Source organism: Eubalaena glacialis, chromosome 1, assembly GCF_028564815.1.
Source record: "Eubalaena glacialis isolate mEubGla1 chromosome 1, mEubGla1.1.hap2.+ XY, whole genome shotgun sequence".
Classification (NCBI taxonomy): Eukaryota; Metazoa; Chordata; class Mammalia; order Artiodactyla; family Balaenidae; genus Eubalaena; species Eubalaena glacialis.
Window position 1 is genome coordinate 204,791,968 of NC_083716.1, and position 25,625 is coordinate 204,817,592.

General features: G+C 39.1%; 1 protein-coding gene across 1 annotated transcript in view; it reads right to left on the minus strand.

Moving 5' to 3' along the window:
• Positions 1-10,365: 10,365 nt before the first annotated feature.
• The window catches only part of FTCDNL1 (formiminotransferase cyclodeaminase N-terminal like), a 33,180-nt gene continuing 17,920 nt past the window's right edge, over positions 10,366-25,625 (minus strand). The window contains exons 3-4 of the mRNA XM_061203735.1: positions 17,486-17,671; positions 10,366-10,385 (exon numbers count right to left, since the gene is read on the minus strand). Coding sequence (XP_061059718.1) covers positions 10,366-10,385; positions 17,486-17,671 — 206 coding nt within the window. The remainder of the gene's footprint in view (positions 10,386-17,485; positions 17,672-25,625) is intronic.

The window sequence follows — 25,625 nt, forward strand, 5'->3', positions numbered from 1 at the left end:
CCCAACTCAACCTCCCTTTAACTGGGTCCAAAAATGCCCATGGCCACTCCCAGAACCAGCTACATAATTTGTGGGGCTCAGTGCAAATGGAAAATTATTCAGAATTTCAGTGACAGCAGAGCACTGAACAAGCACAGGACCCCGTGCTACTGCACAGGCTGTAAGTCCACGAGGCTGACCCTGGCCACTCCAATACCACCTGTCATGAGGAGAAGTTTAATAAAGTATAATTGGGAATATACAGCAGTTTCAACAAATTGTGGCTAAAATATCTTATGTTTGCAAGTTTTACAAAATCATACGACACTATGAGCTTATTACCAGGGCCTGTCCCAGGCTTCACAGGGGCTTCACACAAGTGAGGGCACTTGTAGCTTAAGTTTCATTAGCATTGTGGTAAATCTGCCCCACTAAAATACAGTAGGTGCTCAATAAATACTAGTGAATGAAGCCTTATCCTCAGAGACTTTACAGTCTAGCCAGCAAGCCAAACAAGAGATTAAAGCCCTGCCACAACTCAACAAATCAAGCCCAAAAAACATAACTGCATGAAATGTGGGGATTTGAATTCAGAGTAGAACAAATAACCCAAGTGACTCTAGGCGGTCTGCCAGCCAGGAGTTCTGGAGTATTGACTGCACAATCCAGATGTGCCCTGGTGCTAGCTGCAGTTTTGGCACCATCTGGTGGCAATATTCTTCCCTGACTTAAACAGTGACGGGGACCATTCTGGGTCCTACAGACATCGTGGCTCTTTCAGGACTGTGAGAGTGATTCCAGGAATCTCCCAATTAATTGTAGCAAGTTTTGTGGCTCAATCCGCAGAAATTCATCTGGGAGAAATCGGGGGATGTGGGGATTCATCCTCCACTTCCTCACTTGGTGAGGCACGGCTGTGCTTAGCAGCCCTGAATCAGTCCTGCAGAGGAGACACTGACAGTCCAGGGGAGGAAGCTATGAAACTAGACGCTGATGGATCTTCCAGGTACAGGAAGGAATAAATGGGCAAGAATTCAGTATATGATAATTGTGTAAAAGACAGATCTCGTAGAGATTTTAAATGAGAAAAGAGTACAGAAGTACAGTCTGGAAGAAGTTTCAGGATTCTGAGGTGGGCCATCCTATGGAACTGCCATGGAAGGGGATGTTCAACCAACTGGATGTACAATTTCTCACTAGATCACAAGAAACTAGAGGCAAATGCTGACCAGGCCTAGGAGGAGAGGCCTGAAGTCCTGAGGATGTGGGTCCAAGGGCATTGTTTAGGGTTAGAGCAGTATAAATCTACAGAATATGGGATATGGTGGGAGGAAGCTCCTGACTGACCCAGTGGGCTAAAAAGAACTTGGGGAATTTTATTTCTTTACAGTCATCTACTCCAAAGGGTTGTTGTGAAAATCACATAATAGTACTTGACACTTAGTTGGAATTCAATGAAAGGTAGCCACGATTAATGATGCTAAAAGGGTTCACTGAAGACTTACTTCTGTATCTCGCTCTTTCATCTTGCTTTTATCCTTGTGAAATAGTGGAGTGGATATCATGAAGGAAGGTGAACTACTAAACACAATTGTAGGGTAGACAGAATAATACTTATCAGTTACCAAAAATTCTTTATACTTACTAGAAACAATATAATTTTATAACGCTTGGTCATTGCTAGACTACATCAATCATAATGATTACTTTTCCCAAAGCAGTTGGTCTTCATGAAGATAGAGGTACCTAAGAAGTTAGGAAACAGTAACTGGTTGCAGATGGGGTTTCCTAAGAAAAAGTTAATAGGATGGTACATAAAAGGCTTGGGAAAGATGTTTGGCTAGGAGTCTACCACCAGCTAAAAAGCATCATCTACCTGGCAGGTGAAGATGGCATGAAAGGAAAGACATACAACTATTAAAAGACTGAAAAGACTTTAATTTTCTTTTCTTTTTTTTTTTAAATGAATTAATTTATTTGTTTATCTTTGGCTGCGTTGGGTCTCTGTCGCTGCGTGCAGGCTTTTTCTAGTTGCAGCAAGCGGGGGCTACTCTTCGTTGCTGTGCGCAGGCTTCTCATTGTGGTGGCTTCTCTGTTGCAGAGCGCCAGCTCTAGGCGCGTGGGCTTCGGTAGTTGTGGCACACAGGCTCAGAAGTTGTGGCGCACGGGCTTAGTTGCTCCGTGGCATGTTGGATCTCCCCGGACCAGGGCTCGAACCCATGTCCCCTTCGTTGGCAGGCAGATTCTTAACCGCTGAGCCACGAGGGAAGTCCCGACTTTAATTTTTTAAATTATATTAGTCTACATTTTTAATGGTGGACTAAGCTACTACATGAAAGACATTCACTGGAAAACTCCATCCAATGATTTACCATGATATTTCCAATCCTTACCCCAATTCAACACTCAGACTCCCTATTAGATGAAAGAATAGCAAGACTGTCAAAGGGAACACAGAACATGACGATAAGAAAACAATGAAATTCAGAGAATACAACGCGAACGAGAAGAAAAGGCAAGTAATCATCAACAAGCTGTTTTCATTAGGAACTATAGATCCACACTGAATATTTTCTGCCTTTTTCTCCTTTCCTTCTATTTGGTCTGTTGATAGGTTTATTTCTGACAGGATCTAGTCAGGAAGACAGAAACCACACCAAGTATTTCAAAAGAAATCACGTTGAAAATTCGGTCAACAGTTGTTGGAGAACCAAAAGAGCTAGGAGAGAACGTGGTGCCCAGAGATAAAAAAAAAACTGCAGGAAGCACTACGCCCCAAGGCTGGAGGAACAAAGGGAGGGGGCAGGGTTCTCAGAGTCTAGAAGCCTAGAGAGGCCTCGCAGAGCTGGGGCTCAGCCACTGCCGGTGCTTCTGAGCGCACATCGAGGCCAGTTCTCAAAGTGACAGGAGAAAAAAGCTGGAGCCTGGAACCAACAGCCACTGTCAGGTCAAGAGCCACTGCTGCGGGTGGGGCTGCCCGAAACGGGAAGGAACTCGAAACAGCAAAAGCCCCTCTCCTCCTTCAGCCCTGCAGCCGCCCTGTCCAGCTCCCCTGAGAGGCGGAGCCTAACGGCAGAGTCCTGGTGGCATAAAGCAGCACAGGTGAGGGTTGGCGTGGGGCTGAGAGACAAAAGCTGGACCATGCACGCACTACACATTTAGAAAGAGAAATTCATCCCATGTTTAGGTCTCTGTCGCTCATCGTAACTCACAACAAACTAATTAGCCGCAAAATACTGCAAATTGGGCAAAAGAAGTGACAGAGTAATCCAACGTCAGGCTGAGTTCAACCAGAGCCACGCTTCACCAGCACCTTTCCTTGTACCTTAGAGGAGCACTCTAAGGGATTGCTGTTAGCGGCCTAACTGTTCTTACCTATGAAAAATGGGCTCCTTCAAAGCCATGTGCGGGCCTGCTTAAAACAATAAGCTTTTCGAACCCCCAAGCGCGACATACTCCGGGAGCATGGTCTGGATGCTTATCAAACAAGTTCCTGGGCCATTCTCTGAAGTTTCTGGGCAAGTACAAACAAAAGAGTCAAATAAAATGCCTTTTAAAAGCAAGGCAGTGGAGCACGTACCCTGTCAGTGAGATCCTCATATCCCCACAGAGTAAACAGTAACATGAGAATATTTATACTAAACAAAACTGTATATCAAGCCTGCTTTGGCTCAGCCAGAGAGAATGATAAATTCCTTGCAGATCTCTCATAGAGTGGTCCTTTGTGGTCCATGGACGCCACTTCCAAGACGGTACAAACCAATTACAGAGCAAGGCTTTTCATTATGTTGAGGAATGAAAATATCACCCCCCATTTTGTTTTATTTTACAGTTATATTTTACTTAGCCCGTCCCTCCCCCTTATGTTAAAGACGTTTTAACTTGTGGAGTCAAGCCCAGGTTCAGGTTGGAAACAAATGACAGCCCCCGCCGCACCAACAACAAAAGCCCTTATCACCTCACAGCCTAGCTTTTTGCTTTCCTTGTCCCTCTTCTAAGAAACTAAAACTTGAAGTTTAAAGTGGGGTAGAGTAAAAAACACTAAAGAGTTAATAAAATGTAAACTCTATTTGTCCACATCGATTTTGTCCCATTTACAATTGGCACAAGTCATGGGCAAAGTCATCTGGCAGGAGATGGGGGTTAAACAAGCTATGAAGCCACATTCCATACAATGTCCACTTTGAGGTCCGATGGAAAAAATACTGCAGAAACATTTGCACAAAGTGTTGGTCTGTTTCTAAGAGAGTAATATGAGAAAAGGTTAATATGAATCAGGGTATTTGTTAGTTTGTTTGGTCAGATTTTTCTCAACCCAATTTGATAATCCTTATTGTTATAGATCCATCCCGGCTACTTCTGCCAGCTCATACATAGAGAGAGCTGATGATGCCACATCCGTCCAAAGGATAAACCTTCAGCAACTTACAGCTGTTTCAGATTTTCTGAAGAACCATGGTGGAGCAAGGGAGAAGGGGAAGAGAGAAAGACAATAGAAAAAACAGTGAAATTAGAATATGAACAAGTGGTAAGAAGTGAGGTTGCGCTGGTTTTGAAAATTGTTTATAACAAAAATAGTAAATTATTGTCTTAAATAGACAGCTGGATCAAATGCCAAATTTAATCAACTCCATTTTAAACCATTAACTAGGCCTCACATGTAGTGCCCAAGTCCATCATAATAGATTAAAAAGGAAAAAACAGATCTTATATGTTTGTACCCTTTAATGGATATTAGAAATTTGACAAAATTTTATTTAGAAAGTGTGGGCTTAGTGAAATTGTCTTATTCAGATGTTTGTTTTTTGTGTTTTTTAAAATTTTTATGAAATTAATATATAATTTTTAATAATTAATTGTGGTAAAATATACATAAAATTTACCATTTTAACCATTTTTAAGTGTGTAGTTCAGTGGCATTAAGTATTCATATTATTGTACAACCATCACCACTATCCATCTCCAGAATTATTTTTTCATCTTCAAAAACTGAAACTCTGTACACCCATTAAATAGATGTTTGGTTGTGAATAGGCCTTGCTCAAAACTGGCAGTCTAGAATGCAGTGATACGAATCTGGAGAGGTTAATCCAGGTAAGTGGCAAATGAATCAACTCCTACTACAACCCCAAATGACTCAGTGACAACCTGTGCTTGTACCCTCTCTCATGTGTTTAATATTGATGACCAAAACTGAAGCAAAGCTCTAGAAGAGATCTGGAAAGAGTGTTAATATATTTCATTTTTACATTACAGCTTACAAAGTACTTCCATTTATCCCCTAGAACACAATCTGAGTGGGAACTCTTTTCCTTATTTTATAGGCAATGAAACCATGCCTACGGGGAAGGTAAGAGCAAGGACCAGAACCCAAGCCAGAATCCACTGTCCAGCGCTTGTCCTACTAGGCCACATGGCCTCTGCCAAAGCAAGAGAAAAACGAGGCATGACTGCTTCTCAGCTCTCCCAGACTCACTGGGTCTAACTGGAGAGCATCTGCTCTCTTCATCACAGCAACTAAACTTCCTTACACCTGAAAACCACACCTGGTCCATCATTTCTCCATCTTTGTTGTATTTATATTAACAGCAAAAAGAAAACACCCCAAAAAAAAGCATAATTCTGAAACACAATTAATGCAATCACAGTCAAGAGTCAAATGTAAGTCAAAAAAATATATTAGGATAGATTACTGGATCCTATAAAAAGACTGAGTTCAACCTCTTTTTTATTTTTATTACTTAAAATAAATTCACATTATGTGCTCTTATTAGACAAGACCATAATCTTTCTTACTAAACAAAATCTATGGAAAAATTCATTTCTTTGTGCTTTACGAACGGAAAGCACCTTGTACCAAAGAATTATAAGCACTAAGGATTTACATAAAATTGCCAGAATCAGCAAGTGGTGGCTTCTTTTAGTTCACAAAGAGGCAACCTATTTTGATTTCTTTCAAATAAAATTCTTCCACCAAACCCTTCTCTTTGCTCAAGAGCAATAAATTCCCTAAACCTTCAGACTTCCCATTTAAATTCCAAAAAGGATAAATACAATCGCTTGAAGTCATGCCCAACACCATCATTCCACTTCCCCACATAAACATAAAAAAATTAGACAAATCTGGCTTTTGGAGTTATCTCCAGAATGAACAGTGGGTCATCCCAAACAAGGCAGGAAAGAACAATCATGCTTCGAAAGAGTAATTTTATTTTATAATTCTCCCCATTTTTTAGTTACTTAGTACTTGATTTTTAAAAGTGCACATTAAAAAAATGATTACTTAAAAAATGAGAGTTGAATACAGGACGCTGGAATAGAGAGGTCAGGAAAACCAAATAAACTGAGTCCGTTTTTAGTTTATTTCATGATAATTAAAGACGATTTGGCAACGATGGCCATTTTACCCAGCTGATTCAGGAGGGCTTCTAGTACATGCAAGTGCATGAACTTGATACAGAAGAGGATTTCACGAAGTTTTAATGACGACTAGAAATATCATAAGGCGATAATGGACAATCTATAAACATCTGTTGTTGTCACTGGACAGAGAATGCTTCCAGTTTTCCAATTCACAGCTGGAACCAAGCTCTTGGATCTTCCACTCGTCTTCACTGGCCAAAAGAAAACTTTGTAATGGCTGATACTTTTTCCTTACAATTTCAATGAAGCCTTAGATTGGATCACATGAAAATGCCTCCGCGTATCTTCCAGAACTCCCCAATACCTTCCTTAATAGCATATTCAGCACAGTTCTTGCACTCTTGGGGTATAAATCCAATTAATGCTCTCCCTGTAGTACCAATTCCCCGATCACTTGCCAATTTTTTAACTTGAGCTTCTATGTAATGAGGAGATACATAATAAAAATGGTCCCCAAGGACACTGTAAGCCATGTATTGAGAGCCTTCTGAGGTTTCTGTAACTTCTTGATCTTCAAAACTCTCTACATTGCAAGCTATCTCAATTTTCCCTTCGTGAGGAAAAGCCATCGTTTGGACGCCCTTCAATCCATTCACATTTGAGCCCCGAATGGCACTAGCGATCTCTTTTCCCAGAGCCAAGTCTTGAGAATCTATGGTAACATTGCAGTTCATCACATATGGGCTAGCGCCGATGCCTAAATCATTAGAAAAGCATGTTAATCAAGCAAAGCGAAAGCCTCATTTTGAAGATTCTATTCTTTACCCAATTTTAATCCAAGGAGTTTCCTTTACTTGGTTTTATTTTAAAATAATACACAAACATTCCTCATTATCAACTCCAGAATTGTCTAAAGGTCATACATATTTTTAATAACAAGAGTTATTTGAGCTATAAGCAGATACTTTTATCTACTCTAAATGTATCTGGATGTTTTTTCTAGAATGGTTAAGAAAAGCCCAGACTTTCTAAAGTATCAACAGATATTTCAAAAGGCACATTTGAAAATTAAATATCAACAGCAGCAAAATGTCTTGGCCTTCCATTCATTTCCAAGGCCATCTCCACAGGGGCTGGAATTCAGTGCCAGGACTACGGGTCTGGGAGACAGGAAAAAATCACACTCTGTACCCATCCCTTCCACCCCAAACACAGACCTGTCATCACTGAGCTAGGTTAAGATCGGATTCAAATGAACCTCAGCAACAGTCTTGGCTAGGAAAGGAGGTCACTAAAAAGTGACAGTCTTGGAACTGGGAAGGACAAAGGGACTCTTGTGTCTCATGACCATGTGGGTTTGGCAGGGCAGGGTTTGGGGTGCTATGTATACCTTCTTGGTATAACCAGTTGGAGGCATCTCTTTCTTCCATCCCCAGCTTCCCAAGGGACTGGGACTGCCATTGCTACTCCAGAGCCCGGTTACTCTAGAGCCCAGGGGCAACTGTCCTGCTTTTCCCTGCCTTGGGGATGATGCAGCTCATGTTACATAAATAGCCCTGCTCTAATTATAGTCTACATTATAAGATGGACAACTTGGTTAAATTAGCATTGGTATAAAAAGCTTAGGTTTGCAGTTTCTTCATTTTGGGGGAACTTTACATTTCTAAAAGCAAAGTGACTAGGGATTGATGAGGGATAAAAGGCTGACCTCACCTTCAGCATAAGACAATTCTTTAGCTACTATTCCAACATTATTTTACTGTCAATGCTTTTTCTTGCTACTTTCAAACTTACTGCTCATGGTGTCAGTATCCAGTGAGAGATCCTGCTGAATTCACTTTCCCCTAGACAGTCGTGGTTCGGGGGCTTTGCTGCCTAGCCTGGGTACTCTCATACTAATAGACGCTTTACAGAAAATCAGCACACGGAAACCACATTTCATCTTTTTCCCACACATGTACATAATGAAACATTTCAACTCCCGAGGCTGGGCCTCTTCCTACTGGGAATTCTGCAGGAATGAATCAGATTACAGTATTTCTCCATAATGCTTATTTCATAAAAATTAAATTTCCTAACAGTCAATACATATCCCTCTCAACCTCATACACCAATCACTTACTCTAAATATCTTTGAGAATTATATCAGTTTTAACATTTCACAGAGTACAATTGGAAATTTTTCTTGTCAATGCTAATGTCATTCATTAATGGAAAGCATCCAAGCATGGTTTCTCTCTCCTCTACCCCTCAACAGGTAATGTTACAAACAGTCCCATTTTCTCATATCTGATATACATACCCTATTCTGACTCAAGAAGTGGCCTCATCTTTATCATTATTCGAACAAATAGCTAGATCACACTCAGATTTTGCTGAAAAGTATGTATTCATATATTGGGTTATACTAAGTATTGATACTATTCAAAATACTTATTGGGCCTATTGTGCTTTGCTATACCAGAACTTTGATATGCCCAGTCAACATTCAGATATTCATATGTAAGTTATCAGCTTGGGAGAGCTAGTCACTTCCAAGGAAAGTTCGTTCATATGGACCCAGGGCTCTTCCTCCCCACAGTATGGTGGCGTGGACCATTCCATCCCTAAAGACATGGGACTTTTTCTGAAACCCCCATCCAGCAGATTCCAAGGCACCTGTTACCACCATGTGCCCAATAACTGTACCTTTTGTCACAGAATTTCTAAAATTGATCATTCTTGCTAATAAATGAACTCATTACCTAAGATAAGTTATTAGATGTAGAATAAGCTTAGATGTTAAGTCCAGAGCACAAGAGTGCCATAAAGAATTCACTTGTCCCAACACTGATTTACTTAATTAAAATAAAACTCTACTTAAAAAATTCCTTCAAAAGCATACTTTAAAGTTAATTATTTCTTAGAAAAATAAAATTGAACATTAGAAGTAACTTTTATATCCTCTTCTAAATAAAATAAGAGTAATCACAAACAACACAGAATAATCATTTCTTTTGTATATGCTCTTGTTATGTGTGTTTGAAATTCTTTTTTTAAATTTATTTATTTATTTATTTATTTTTGGCTGCATTGGGTCTTTGTTGCTGTGCATGGGCTTTCTCTAGTTGCAGCGAGCGGGGGCTACCGTTTGTTGCGGTGCACAGGCTTCTCATCGCGGTGGCTTCTCTTGTTGCGGAGCATGGGCTCTAGGTGCGCGGGTTTCAGTAGTTGTGGCACACGGGCTCAGTAGCTGTGGCTCACAGGCTGTAGAGCACAGGCTCAGTAGTTGTGGCGCACGGGCTTAGTTGCCCCGCGGCATGTGGGATCTTCCCAGACCAGGGATCGAACCCGTGTCCCCTGCATTGGCAGGCGGATTCTTAACCACTGCGCCACCAGGGAAGTCCCTTAAATACTTCTATTAAACTTTAATTATACAATAACTGATTTTGTTTTATCATTATATCTTATTCAAGCAGTGAATAAACAGAGATAGTTAATGAAGCTGAGAAGTTTCTGGCCTAATCACGTAGTAGTATCCTCCCTGAGGGGTTGTGAGGTCATGACCCATTTCTTAGAAAGAAAAAAAGAAAGAAAGGGAGAAAGAAAAGAAAAGAAAAGAAGAGAAACTGCTTTCTGCCCAAATGCACGCATTTCTAATTCCTCCATTTAATCCTTCCCAAGTCTAACACCAATATGGTGATCCAATTCTAATGAATCAAATTCTGCATTTAAATCCAGCAGTCCCACTGACCTTACATGAAATGCTGAAGTTGATTTTTTTATGCTAGTTTAAACTTAGTAAAGATTTTTTAAATAAGAGAGGTAATTAATCCCAGAAAATCGTATTTCTAGTTAAATGTCATATAATTAAAGTAATTCCATTTTTTGCTCTAAAATTAGAAACCTGATGTGAAAGTTTGTTTCTCAGTTTGTGGTCTCGCCCCGCTCCTGCCTCCCGCAGATTGGCACTCGGCTGCTCTGGCGGCAGCATGAATCTCCTCAGTGCAAAGCTGAAATTCCAATTTTATTCCAACGCAACTGTCACAACGCCCTGAAGCAAGCTAAAAACAAGGAAAAAAATCTTTGGTATGATTTCACTTTCCATGTGTTCTTTAATGAAAAATTTATCATTCTAAATATTGGTGTTTACTCCTAGTTAAATACTTTTTTTATCAAAAAGAAAAAGAAACTGAGATTCAGTTGCTATTATTTCACAGGGAAATATAACAGGCCTGATGTTTTCCTGACAATTCTGTTATTTTCTTGTGTGGAAACACTGTATTTATCATATACTGTACGGCTGGTGATTCAGATATTGTAGAGACCTTATGGTGAACTGATATAGATGTAAACTCTTTATGCCAGATTGTTTAAGCATAAAAAAAACAAATGCACTTAATTAACATCTGATGTGTAGCTTTTGCAAACACAAATGCAATATTTGTGTTTGAGCACTGGCAGTAATGACTGTGAACTATGCTATTAATGTCTGGTTTAAAGATGCTTGCGGTAGGACCATGTCTGGAATAACACAAATAAAAAACTGCATTCAGACAAAACAATAGTGAAGAGCCCATTAGAAAAATGAAAAAGCAGCACTCAAAAGAAACACGTGTATTTCTTTTTCCCTTTAGATCAAAATTATTCTCAAAAATAGTTCCAGGTGCCATCATCTTCAATCAATTAATGGTGAAAAGATTCTATATATTTTCCTCCACAGAAAGGATTTCATTTTAGGGAGTCAGAAGTTGCTAAGGGATGTATTTAGAAGTTCTATTTATCATATTAAGTTCCTCTTTGGTGGCTTAGCTTTAAAAGATGCATGAGGAGAGAGCCGAGGTGGTGCTTTGGGATATTTGGCATTTTTATATCTGAAGAGAGAACTGCAAATTTGTGGATTACATTACAGTTTGAATAAATAAAGAGATTCTCATGAACTAATGTGCGACTCCCTCATTAAATATGTTTTCACTGAAAACCTGCTGAGTTCCAGGAACCATGCAGGTTACTGGGTGTAAAAACATGAAGGTTAAAATAAGATAAAACCTAGCCTAAACGTGGTCCTTGCTTCAGACTAACAAACAGAGCAAGACAACAGACTTGGAACGCAGGTTCAAAAATATAAACAGCTGTTATTACACCAAAAGCAATTAGTCATCATTACGAATTGGTATTTTAAATTTTTTAGAACATGTACTAAAGAGAAACCACAGCTGAAACAGGACATTTGATGACTAAAGCCATAAAACTCAAACATAATTGCTAAGTCCAATACTCCCATGGCGGGAAGAATGCAGGACTCTTATGCATGTGGCCAAATCCACAGAAAAGAAAGCTGAGTGACACTGTGTGGCATAGGGCCGGCAATGGCTCCCCGTGGGTCTGAATTCAAGTTCTACCTCTTCAGGGACACTGCCTCTGCTCAGCTGTCTTTCAGCAAAATGGCTATGACGTTTTCCCACTCTGCGAGGAATTGTGAGCCTCAATTTCTCAACTCTGAATCTTTCAGAGTAACAGTGCTTCAGAGAGGAAATCACAGAGGTAGATACATGTTAATATCATAATGGAATGAAGCCAGTCCAGTTGAAAGGAACCTCAGGTGACCTGCCTGCTCCCAGGTTTTCTATAGGAGAACAGTGCCTTTCACCAGCTCATGCAGAGACAAAAGCAAAGTCCTTCATGCTTCTATTACAGGTTACACACTTAATTACACATTGAGACTTTCATCTTCCATCACTCCAACTAGATTTACAAGCAAATGTAGAAAATTATGAAAATAGGTTCCTCAAAACAGGACTCATTCTAAAACTAGAAATTATTTTTCAAAGACTAGGTAAAATTTTGGGTGTGAAGTAAATGGCATTATTCAATGTCAAGAAAAGTGCCTGATGCTGCAACTTCTCATTTACTGAGACAGAAGTAAGCAGGGACAGCTCTCACTAACCCGTTGAAATAACTAAACAGAAGTCCTTGATTCCAAGATGTGCCAATTACCTCCATCTATGATTCCTAAGGCATCATATGAAACTATAGTTCAAAGAATTGTCCCTCTATTTTTAAACAATGATGCATATATGCAGGCCAGTCATATATCAGCCAGCGGTGTTTAAATTATCCTATAAATGTTTAGGGTTTTAAAATATATATGTATAAAGTATTTATTTATAGATCTAAAAGTATCAACTATTACTGCTTTGTCCTTATTTATGTTCCTCACGAGCTGGCCAACTACAAACTTTTAAAAGGAATTTGGTTTAAAAGATTTTGTGTGTTTGGCACTGACTATGGGTGTTAATCATTTCTGAGCTCACTTTTTTCTCTTCTGTTTATAATACTCTCAGGGAACTTCAAAACAGAAACCTGTTCCCTTATAGATTCTGCTTCCTCTCGGGTATTGTGTAGATTACTTTGTCACTGGAAAGTTAACTGTAAGTGTTCAGTTGATAGCACCAATCATTTCTATTTAATTTTTTTAGGAAAAGAAATAAATATAGCAATGTGTTGAAGCTTTTCTGTTTTGATGGGAGGAGTGGAAAACTGTTGAGAAACATTGATGTAAATAAAAAATGTTAGAAAAATATATAAAGCCATTAAATTTAAAAATAAGGAGGGAAATCGCCATAGTTAGGAACTAAATTCACTGAAAAATTAGATGAATAACATTTCTACCCTAATGACAGAGGTGCTAGAAATTCTCCTTCAGTAGATATTACTTTTAAAAATGAAAACATTTTACTCCTTCTTACTGTTTCTTTTTTTTTTTTTTAATTTTTTATTATGACATTACTTATATTCCATCTCTTTTAACTTCAGGTGGAAAGAAAGTCCATTTCTTTTTTTAATTTATTTATTTTTTTTATATTTATTTTTGGCTGTGTTGGGGCTTTGTTTCTGTGCGAGGGCTTTCTCTAGTTGCGGCAAGCGGGGGCCACTCTTCATCGCGGTGCGCAGGCCTCTCACTATCGCGGCCTCTCTTGTTGCAGAGCACAGGCTCCAGACGCGCAGGCTCAGTAGTTGTGGCTCACGGGCCCAGTTGCTCCGTGGCATGTGGGATCTTCCCAGACCAGGGCTCGAACCCGTGTCCCCTGCATTGGCAGGCAGATTCTCAACCACTGCGCCACCAGGGAAGCCCCACTAAGTGTTTCTTAAGAGATAATTCGTGCAAGTAAGGTAACCTAAGATTTCGGTTGATTATGTGTCTTAAACTCGAATTATAATCTTGTTCATGAAATATTAGAAACTGTTTATCCATATCCTTTATTCACTGTTCCTCTGTGAAACATTTTACTTTTCTATTAGAATCTCCTTTGAGCCTATTAAATGAGGTGTCTCTCGATGAATAACAGTCTACCTAGCCTTGGCAACTTATAATTTTCATGTTTTTTGCACAAACTGAGGACTCTGCCACTTAGCAGGAGATATTAGCAAAAAAGACATACGGAGCGGAAAGCTGTGCTACTTTTCCCTTCTTATCTTAAATCTTTCATCAGCAATCTGAATGAATGCATTGAAACCCAGCTTTTATAAAACTGACCATTGATAAACCTCAATAATTACCCTTTATGAAAGATGATGGAAAGTAATCACAAGATCAAATCAATTTAGAGAAGTAATGAAAATAAGTTGAAAGCTTTAAGAATTTAAAAACACTTTTCTTACAAATATATAACATAAATAAAATAAATAGATGTATACATATATTTTACAATATTGAGATCATACTGTTTATACTACTTTATATCCTCTGGCCTTGACACTGGCTGTTCTCTCTGCCTGAGACTCCTGTCCACATCTCCACGTGGCTAACTGCCTCTCTCCCAGTCTTTGCTCCAACACTGCCTTCACTATGAGGCCTACTTTGGTTTATCCCATTTAAAAACTGTAGTTCACTCCCATCCCAGACACATGATTCCCACTGTCCTGTTCAGTTTTTTTTTTTGGCTGTAGCACTTATTTTCTAACATACTATATAATTCTTTATTTATTAAGCTTGTTATTTACTGTCTCTCTCTTCACCCCTTCCCCACTGGAATGTGGGGAAATAAACTCTTTTTTTTTTTGGCTGCTTTGAGTCTTCGTTGTTGCTCGCAGGTTTTCTCTAGCTGGCGGCGAGTGGGGGCTACTCTTCGTTGTGGTCCACGGGCTTCTCATTGCAGTGGCTTCTCGTGTTGCGGAGCACGGGCTCTAGGTGCGTGGGCTTCAGTGGTTGTGGCTCGCGGGCTCTAGAGCACAGGCTCAGTAGTTGTGGCTTGCGGGCTCTAGAGCACAGGCTCAGTAGTTGTGGCGCATGGGCTTAGTTGCTCCGCGGCATGTGGGATCTTCCCGGACCAGGGCTTGAACCTGTGTCCCCTGAATTGGCAGGCAGATTCTTAACCATGGGCGCCACCAGGGAAGTCCCTGGAATGTAAATTCTTTGAGGGCAAATAAATTCTATTTTTCCCACTGACGATAGTGCCTAGCACATACTAGGTACTTAATAAATATTTGTTGCATTAATTAATAAACTGCAAATTCTCTGTACATTGTATTGTATTTTTCAAGTCTCTAAAAATTCTTCCAAACCTTCACACTTAATTGCTTGTATAATAGTCTTTCACCTAGGTATAGCTTATTTAATAATCACTCTCAAATACTGAACATTTACATTGTTTCCCATATTTACTATTATAAATAGTTCTTTGATAAACACACTTGTGCATAAGTACATGTACCTTTTATTATTTCCTCAGGAATAAATCTATTTCCTTAAGATAAATCTATCACTAGGACTAGAATTTCTGCAAAGCAGTTACATATATTCTTGGAGCTCTTTATACACATCACCAACTCGCTTCCAAAAAGTTTATACTAGTTGATGCTACCATTAGTAGCATGAGCGCCTCTAACTACATCTTTACCAGTATCAAATATTACCTTTAAAATACCATTTTTAAACATTTTTGTGCCAATCTTGGCATTTTAAAGTAAACTTCGGATTTTCAGATGTTGATGAAATTCTCCATGTAAATCACAGATCTCCACATGGAGTAAAAATAGAGAAGAAATTAGAAATCCCAATGGCTTGTCCATTCCAATCAAACAACATAAAATGGGTGAGATTATCCCAACCCCAGACAATCATTAGGTGAGATGGGGGAGCAGTGTTCACTTTGGTTTAGACATTTACAAACCAAGTTTGTTCTTAGAAGATTGAATATGATTAGTGATAACATGAACATTTAGTCTTTAACTCAGATATGCTTTTTAGAGTTCTCTAAAGTTCTCCCCAAATACTGACCCATTCAGTCTCATAGCAGTGCAGAAATGAGAATGAAGCTTTTCCAGGGACTGCCTAATCCAACACTAAAGCCAGTTCTGTTCTCTAGCACTAGAATCCCTGCTTCTAACTCCTGTCCACTGACTGTAATCCCAGTCACCGGGCACTGCGCTGACTAGGTTTGTGAAATAATCCTTTCAGTCTTCAGTGAGGCCCACATTAGAAACCAGGAAATAGCTTTCTGAAAATTTAGTCACAAACTTACACTTCTACATTTGTGAGACAAATCGTGGGAAAATATGTGAGGTTCAAATTGGCAGGGAGCAATCAGCTTCCTCCTTTTTCCGTAAGTAAAGACTAACACACACTTTTTTATAAATCTTTTCTCTAAATGGAAGGAAAAAATGGCCCCTTAGTACTGTGTTCGGCACTTAATAGACATTATTTCAACTTCACAGTCTCATGAGGGAGATATAATTATTATGTCCATTTTACAGATATGGGAACTGAGGCTTAATGAGTTAAGGAACATTCTGAAGTCACACGGCCAATGAACAGCAAGGCCAGGATTCGAGCATAGCCTCAAAGCCTGCACTGTTTTCATTGTACTGCTCTGCTTGATTATAGATATCATTGGTTTGAGAGCAGAATTCTGCACCAGGGATTAGTAACCAAAAGCCTATGTGTAACTGCACCATGCGGAAATGTGTTTCTTATGGTTGCCCACCTCTTGCTCCTTGGGGACCTAGTATCTTAGTAACGGCTAAAATATTAACTGACTATGAAAATGTTACCTAGCATGGTTTAATTTGTGATCCCTACAGAAGATACTTGAGGGTGAAAGAATTAAGACTCAAATAAATGGCACTAGGATGGTGAAGTGCAGTGAATGGGGATGGCGTTTTGGATGGGGTGCTACTGCTTTTTCCGAAGGTAAGCTCTAAGCAAGGAGTGGGACTGGAGTAGCAGAGAGAGGTAAGAGTTGGTGAGATCCAGGGGAAGGAAGAATACTATTCCCCATGTTTGTTCTCTCTGGCCTAGAGCCTGCTGTGTAGAAAAGCTTGTCTCCAGGGTGCCTCTAGAACTGACTTCCAGCTGTAAGCATCAACTTGGACACACTGGATGTTCAAGTGGTGAAAGACTTTCCTACCAGCTAAAAGTAAGCTCTACCCACGTCCTGAGCCACCAAGTGTCCCCAGGATACACCCTCATGCCCAGCACAGCAGCGGGCCTCCAGGACCTGTCCTGGTGTCAACCATTCTCATCATCAGTGGCCACGCTGCAGGGCTCGTTATTTATCTTGAACATCACTCTTGGGGGCTCTCATGGAATATATGATGAGGGCTTCCAGCCTCTCTGGTCAGCTCATGAAGGCATGGGTAAGAAAAAGCCATGAGGAGACCTTCAACCAAGTCAAGAAGGAGACCCAGCTGAAACCCTCCTGCATTATGTGGGAGGGACCAAATGAAGGTGACCTCAGGATTCTCAAGTTTAAAAACAAAAGCAGAGGGACTTCCCTGGTGGTGCAGTGGTTAAGAATCCACCTGCCAATGCAGGGGACACGGGTTCAAGCCCTGGTCCAGGAAGATCCCACATGCCGCGGAGCAACTAATCCCATGCGCCACAGCTACTGAGCCTGCACTCTAGAGCCCGCAAGCCACAACCACTGGGCCCACAAGCCACAACTACTGAAGCCCGTGCGCCTAGAGCCCATGCTCCGCAACAAGAGAAGCCACCGCAATGAGAAGCCCGTGCACCGCAACAAACGGTAGCCCCTGCTCGCTGCAACTAGAGAAAGCCTGTGTGTAGCAACAAAGACCCAACGCAGCCAAAAATAAATAAATAAAATAAATAAATTAAAAAACAACAACAACAACAAAAGCAGAACAAAACCATACTGTGAACCTGTTAAACCACATCTTCGGGCAGGTGCAACTCCCAGGTCAGGTTTAAGAGCACTGAAATCCCTCCTTGTGAACCAGCCCAGTTGTTTCCTTCTCTGGACAAGAGTGCGCTTCTCAGGCAGGTCGGCCTCACCAAAGAGAAACACACTGCAGCCAGGAACACGCTGGACCAAATTCTCAGCAAGACCTATGGACAGTGGGAAATTTTAACAAAATTAAATTAAAATCAGGCCTAATGAAAGAAACTAAAGCACATAATTTTCTTATTGTGGTAAAATATATTTAACACAAAATTTACCATTTTAACCATTTCTAAGTGTACAGTTCAGTAGCATTAAGTGAGTTCCCATCACTGTTATAACCATCACCACTATAGCATATAATTCACACAAATTTTAAAAATCAATGTTTGAGCATAATTAATTTTCCCTTGAAGTTAGTCTCATAATAAAAAGTTTGTCTATGTACAAGGAGGCTGGAATTTCTAAGCCATTATGAATCTAATTCCATAAGGAAAATTCATCACTAAGATTAACAAAATTGGTACCTTCAATTTTTTAACTATTTTATAACAGCCCCAAATTGTGTATACTGTTAGGAGAAAGAAAAAGTTAAGAATACAAGGGCCAGATCTGCACTGTCCAATATGGTAACCCCTAGCTACATGTTCCATTAAATTTTAATTTTAATTTTAATTAATTAAATGAAATGCAATAAAAGTTAAGTTTTTTCAGTTGCACGAGCCACATTTCAAGTGCTCAATAACCACATGTGGCCAGTGGTCTTCCTATTGGACAGTGCAGATACAGAACATTTCCATCATCACAGAAAGTTCTACTGGATAGCATTGGGTCAGATATTCTGTAAGGAAGCCTAGTATTTAAATATAATTTTATGGAGGCTACTCTCTGAATGACGTTTTTTCATTCTCTTCTGCCATTTTTATATCTAGATTCTGTCTCTGACCTTATCTTTTCAAGGCAGATTACAGAATTACCTTCCTGTTTTTGCTAGAGAACTGCTTCAGGGGACTGCTGTTTGCAGCTGACAGCATGTTTTCACGGCGCTAATCACAGTCCCCTGTAAGCAAGGATAGAGACAGCATAATTTTTTTTCTGATGTATAGATGTAGGTATTTGGGAATTTGGGTACTGGCCTGGGACAGCAGGAGTGTGGGCCTCCCTTATTTGGAGGCCCATCATGGAACATCAGAGGCTGAGATGGGGCCTTTAGCCCCATAAGCACAGGAAACCTCTCCAGCTGCAATTCTGAAGGTTGGTTATTTGTTTGTTTCTAATGTAGACCGCTATGATGATGGGAGGGGTGAAATGTGGAGGGCATTAAAAAAATTTTGTACCTCTGGGTTGTATGAAGTCTGGGGAAATGTTCTTTTTTAAAAATATTTATTTATTTATTATTTATTTAGTTTGGTTGCACCAGGTCTTAATTGCGGCCCACGGGATCTTCGTTGAGGCATGTGGGATCTTTAGTTGCAGCATGCGCACTCTTAGTTGCGGCATGCATGTGGGATCTAGTTCCCTGACCAGGAATCGAACCAGGTCCCCTGCATTGGGAGTGCAGAGTCTTATCCACTGGACCACCAGGGAAGTCCCGGAGAAACATTCTTTCTCTGAGTCAGGTAGAGACTCTAGCATTAGAAGCCCGTGATATGTAGACACCACAAAGCCAAGAAAATCTCCCAAATTTACTAAGTGAACTCTACTTCTTTAACACTACTTTAAGATACTAAAGGACCATGGGCTTCAGGGCAGGGGGGCGGGCAGATGCCAGTGACACAGTTAACAGAGGTTTAGGTAGGAATTATAAAATAATGTTTAGGTAGTTACCTAAGTACTCCCCTCAAATCTGGAAAGGCAGAGAGCAGGGGTGGCATAAGAACGGGAAAATGGTTTAGGAGAGTTAGTTAAGACATCTTAACATCTGACAACTCTCCAAATTGTTTGGATCACCGTTATCTGCTCCAACCATAACTTAGAGTGACTCACGCTTTGGTTGTCACAGGAGCCTAAAACACAAACTGTGATGCTAAAGCCCCTCCTTCTAAACAGAAATAGTGTGACTTGTTTCCTGGCTCTGCTCAGTTCTTGGCCTAGCCAGGCCAGCACCTCCATTTGGAGCTACAGTTCTGGAGTATTGCATAAGTTTATAAAGCCCAGAATGCTGTAAAGGAGGATTCTTGGAGCCTGGTTCTTAAAGGGCAAAGCAGGGGGAGATACTTGCAGTAGCAACTCCCAGCTGTCAGCAGCTAGGGGGTTGAGGGCAGGGGTACATTTTGGTTTAGTAGAAATAGCATATGCTTTTGAGGCCAGAAGATATCAGTTTGAATACCATTTCTGCTCCTTAATAGCTGTTTGGGATCTTGAGCAATTTTTTTTGACATCTCTGAGCCTCAAGTTCTTTGTCTGTAAAGTGAAAACGAAAAAAAAAAAAAAAAGCTTCCTCTAAAGCACCAACTCCTTATCTAGAAATCTGGCAATTAAAAGGAATAAAAATAAGCATTTATCCTGCCTTTCCTGTATAAACTGTATTTCAGGGTAGCCAGATAGCCTGAACTGATGAGGGAAAGATTTTTTAATAGAAAAAAATCTAACTAATAAATGTGGAAGAAATGATATAATTAGAAAATCACCATTTTGGAGCCCCTAAGAAAATAACTGTTTCAAGCAAAGATCATCAATGGATAAAACCCTCATGAAAAGTCAATTAGGAACAAAGGCAATTTATCTTTGCATCACCAGATGTGAGATAATCAGACATTGTGGCTTCCTGATAGGACACATATGAAGCTCAGAGCCCACCTTTGAAGAAGTTTTGCCAAAAAAAAAAATGAACTTCAAGCCGATCAAGGGGCTAACTTAAAGTTTGTAGGAAATGAGAGGGATAAAGAAACAAATTAAATGAAACCACAAGGGAGCAAACAGATGATCCAGAATGTGGGAATTCCATAGGACAACTGACCCAGTTTCTGCAACCAGTGAATCGGAGGAAAAAAGGGGGGCGGGGAACTGGGCGAGATCAAAAGAGACAGAGATACAACAATCACCTCGATATGTGAACCATGTGTAGATCCAGATTCAGACAAGCCCATCATAGAAAGACATTTGCTTGGATTATACACTGGATGTTAGATGGTAACAAAAAATTATCATTTTGTTGGGTGTGATAATGGCACTGTGGCGATATAAGAAAATGTCCATATTGCTTAGAGATATTTTAAATATACAGGGGTGAAATAGTATGATTTTTGGAACTTGCTTTAAAAAACCTTTAATAAAACTAAAGGAAAAAAGAGGGAGATAAAAAGAGAGGAAAGGAGAAAAAATAAAGGAAGTAGAGAAAAAAGAAAGAAAAGAAACTACCTCATGGAATGGATACAGAGATTAAGATTAGATAAACTAAGAAAAGCATCTAGCACAATGCCTGGTGCACAGTAGCCAGGGCATGTTGCTTCCTTTCCCCTCTGTAAGCCTACACCACTGTTCTAAATTCTGAAAATTCTGAATACCTTCCTGGACTGGTGTGTCCCTACTTACTAGAAATCCCCATATATTTTAACAACACTTCTCTTCCATTATCTCTTCTACACCAATTCATGGTGGAAGGAATCAAATTTAATTTTTACTCTCCAATGAAGAAAATAAGATATTTCATTATTCTCATACAATGAAAAGACCACCAAAGCCAAAATGATATTTAGCAATAGAGACAGCACATTATACTCTTCATACTCAAGGAAGTATCTTTTATGTTTCTAATGATTGCAAGCCAAGGGCCCAAGGTAGGTATTTGTAATGTAGCTGAAGAGGAAAATTTAGATTGCCTGCATTTCAAAGAAATGTCTCAAATTTAGTCAGAAGAATAGTTACCAGCAAGCTATTTTATTTGTTATATAAATTGCATTCAAAAAAACTGGTTTTAATTGTATCCTTTTATTTTCACAATTAATCTACGTAAAAATTATCCCCTGTACTGTAATTTCAAATGCTCACATCATGCAAACAAACAGGCCTGTTAGAAGATAAAATCTTGAATTTCAAGATTTCAAGATAAAGATAAATTTCAAGATAAAATCTTGAATCTTCAAGCTCAAGTCTCACAGTTTTCAGATAAGTGACATTATTATTTAAAGCAATAGTTCTGTGTGCATTTCCCATAAAGCGATTGTTTCCCCGACAGTGAAGTCAAGCATTTCCAGAGCAGGAACTTTTCACATTTTCAATGAGTCCCAAGAAACCAGAATTTCTGAGCTTATCCCTGCTTTGTCACTGTGCTCCCCCTCCACTGAAATTCATTTCTCCCTCTCATGTTCATGTAGTATTTTACAGCTTTTATTGATAGAATATCAAATCTAATCTACTTGTATTATATAGTTAATCATGGACTTTTGTTTCTCCGTCTAGGTTTCAAACTCCCAAAACAGTCAACATTTGTTAAGGTGAATGAATTGATTTGGTTCCTAAGCACTTTGCAGATGCTGGACGCTGCAAACCTGAAATAGCAGCATCCATTCCAAACCTACACAGGAGAGTAAGGGGTCGCTATGCTAACAAAATGAGAACAGGGTTTAAGACCAGCAGGTGTACGATGTACCCCTAGTGAGAAACCATGCGATCAATTTTCCATCACCGGCATCATGTTTTATGAGCTCTTCTCCAGCCCCCAGCTGTCAGAGTCACCTGCAGCTGTGGTCTACCTGAGACAGTAAGTAATGTCAGACAGGAAAAATATCCGAATCACCTTGTGCTGACAGAGTATGATGTCATCATGCCGGCTTGAAACAGGTAAAGCAGCTTCCTAAATTGCTATTAAAAGACAAATATTTTCTAGTTTTTCTTCCATTCTTGACAAGTTTTCCCCACCACTATTATTAATACTTCTGATCTTTCCACTTTCACAAGTCATATTCTAAAAAGCCTAATGACAATATTTTTTTAACTATAATTTAACCTTTATGGTTGGCTGATTATATGTACTGGAAAATGATTTTTAGTCATTTCTATACATGTATATCTATCACTTTCAGCCTTAACTTTAGAGACTTCTATGAGTTTGGTTATTCCTCTTTGTAAAAGAAGGATCAGCACAATGAGACAGGAAAGTTTAAGCTTCATATCCTCAACACAAATGTTTGTTTCTGAGCCTGTAACAGACCTAACTATGGCTGAAATGTAGTATTTTATTGAGAATGTACAATATTTAAGACAGTATTTAAGAATCTCCTTCATTAAATGTATTTGCCTGCCTTACGCTAACACGCACCTCATGTCTACAGAGGTATTTGATATCATTCTTTCCCCTTCTGCTTTTGTTTCTTTCAGAAGTATTTTAGGACTACTGGTATAAATGGAGTTGAGATTTAACTGTTAAACAGAATTGCAGTTCAGCAGCTCAAGGAACATAACTGATATGCTTGGTTTTGTTACATTTTCGATAGCAGTCAAAATGCACAGCTAGGAAAAACCTCAAGCCTGTCATTCCCTTTCCTCTAGGAATAGATAAATTCTATCTCCCCTGGCCTGTGGTATGAAAGTGTGGCTTATTATTATTATTTTTAAACCAGAACTCTAATGATACTCAAAAAAGTCTACTGACACATTCTCGTAAGTACATACCAATCAAAAAGAGTATTTTTCAACCCCATCACCTCATACTCAACAAAAAGCAAAGGGAAAAAAGCACAGAATCTAAAAATTAAACTGGGTGCTAGACTTGAAATCTTAGAAGCATCCTCTAGTTTTAGTATAGCTCTCTTAATATAGCCAAGTTTTTTGTTTAGTTGATTTTTTTATTTATGTATTTTTTAATGAAAAGGAAAAATAAGATCCTCTACCAGAAGCCATAAAAATCTCTCAGATGGTAACACAGATAGCCCTAAAAGTTTTTGCCTAAATTCATACACATACCTAAAATAAAACTGGCTGATTAATCTTGCTACAGTACTTTGAAAAAGAAGACATTTGAAAATACAGTGTAGTTGTGATGCTGCACTGCCTCTAATTAAGTGCAGACTAGGAAAAATTATTCTTAGTTTAGTCTATGGAAGGGAGGTGGTGGAAATTTCTCTTTGCAATTCAAAATTATTTTAAAGATGGAGTGTTTCTTTTCCAATGTCTTCATTAAACAGAGCTGTTAAGAATTGTCTCCCAACCATCCCCAAAGAGCACAAAGCTACCCAGTATTCACCCCATATGCTCGGCTTTGAAGTGTGAAGCTGTGACCATCCTACCAGACTCTTACGCCACCATCAAAGCCATCTCATTATGCCCAGCGCTGAGAGTTAAAGCGCGGGGCCTTAACCACTCCAACACACACGCTGCATTAACAAAGTAACCGCAATATTCCTCCCCCACATGGCTAGAACTTGAAGAAATTTTTACCATATGTACACATGCACGAGATACGAAAATTTATTGTGCTAGAACATCATTGAGAAGTACATTAAACATGTTGACTAGAACTGGATGTTATTCTAAGGGACTGGAAAAAAATAAAATGCAGCTGATCTTTATGATGAAAGAACAGAAACATTAGGCTGAAAAACAAGATCAAGTGCAATTCCTAAATTGCATTTCTACTGACACATTCTGTTGCCTGTTCTTTCTTGAGGGAGCAGAAAACAATTTAGGGGGTAAAACAAAACTCTACTGCGTATCACTGGATGCTATTGTTTACTCTATCATATTTCATTTCTAAAGGACAAATAAACTTACAAATAATGCAATGCTGATAACAGCGTCTATAATTCGAAACGAACAGTACATGCTAAAAGAAAGTAATTTTACTGTGTTTCTGAGTTGTCAATTTACCATTGGCATGGCAGTAAAAAATAAAATGCAAAGAAGAAACTTGTTATGTATTAATGGAAATGAGGTCAGGATAGGCATTTGATTAATTTTCATATAAAAATTAATCTGTAAAAATATTTTGAAATGTTTGTACCTAATGATCAATTCCTTTTTTTTTGCTCTAGAGAAATCCTTACATTTGTATACAGGAAAGTATATTCAAGAGTGTTCACTGCTACACTATTTGTTTTGGAAAAAATGAGAAACAATCTAAGTGTCTATAAATAGGGGAACAGAAAAAATGTGATATATGCATACTATGATAACTATACAGCAGTTAAAAGGAATGAGCTATATGTAACACCATGGATAGATTTCCAAGATATCTTGCTGAATAAAAGTTATAGTATAAGAATCTGAAAGAGAATGTACATATATATATATATAGAACTGAAGCACTTTGCTGTACACCTGAAACTAACACAACATTGTAAATCAGCTATACTTCAATTAAAAAATTAAATTAAATTAAAAATTTTAAAAAGTATAGTACAATAGCATTTATACTACAAACACGTACAAGAAATATTATATTGGATTTATGAGTACATACATAGGTATAAATAAAAGCATGGGGAAAATTCTGGATTGAGTGTGAGTATACGATACCATAACTCGGAAGGGGTGGTTCAGGGAACCAGGAATGTAGTTGGTGGACAGAGGTGAACTTTAACCTTACCTGTAATGTTTGAAATTCTGAAAAAGAGAATTAATAAAAAGTTCCAGGCAACGTCTGGCAAATAAACAGTTGTGAGGATCCTTTGTTCTGCTGCTGTCTAGATGGAAAACTATGAGTAAGTTTCTTAATATTTCTAGGTCTGTTTTCTAGCTATAGAATAAAAAAATTGGACCTATCCTCTATCCTTATCAAAAACATAAGAATTATGTGCCCCCAAACCCTTAGTAAACCATACAATTTCATGGAGATATAGGTATCCATAAAAATATGGTATATTAGTAGTCTGGGACATATTTTACACATATGTCTTCCTTCCTTCCTTCCTCCCTCCCTTCCTTTCTTTCTATTTTTTTTTTGGCTGCACTGCATGGCTTGTGGGATCTCAGTTCCCCGACCAGGGACTGAACCCGGGCCATGGCAGTGACAGCCCAGAATCCCAACCATCAGGCCACCAGGGAACTCCCCCACACATATGTCTTCTAGACTTAGGACTTAGGACTTAGAATTTTAGAGCTGAAAGCACTTCAGAGATCTCCTGCCCAAGTGGTTTTCAAACATCTTGTCACGCAATCCCTTTCCTCAAAAGGTACTTTATT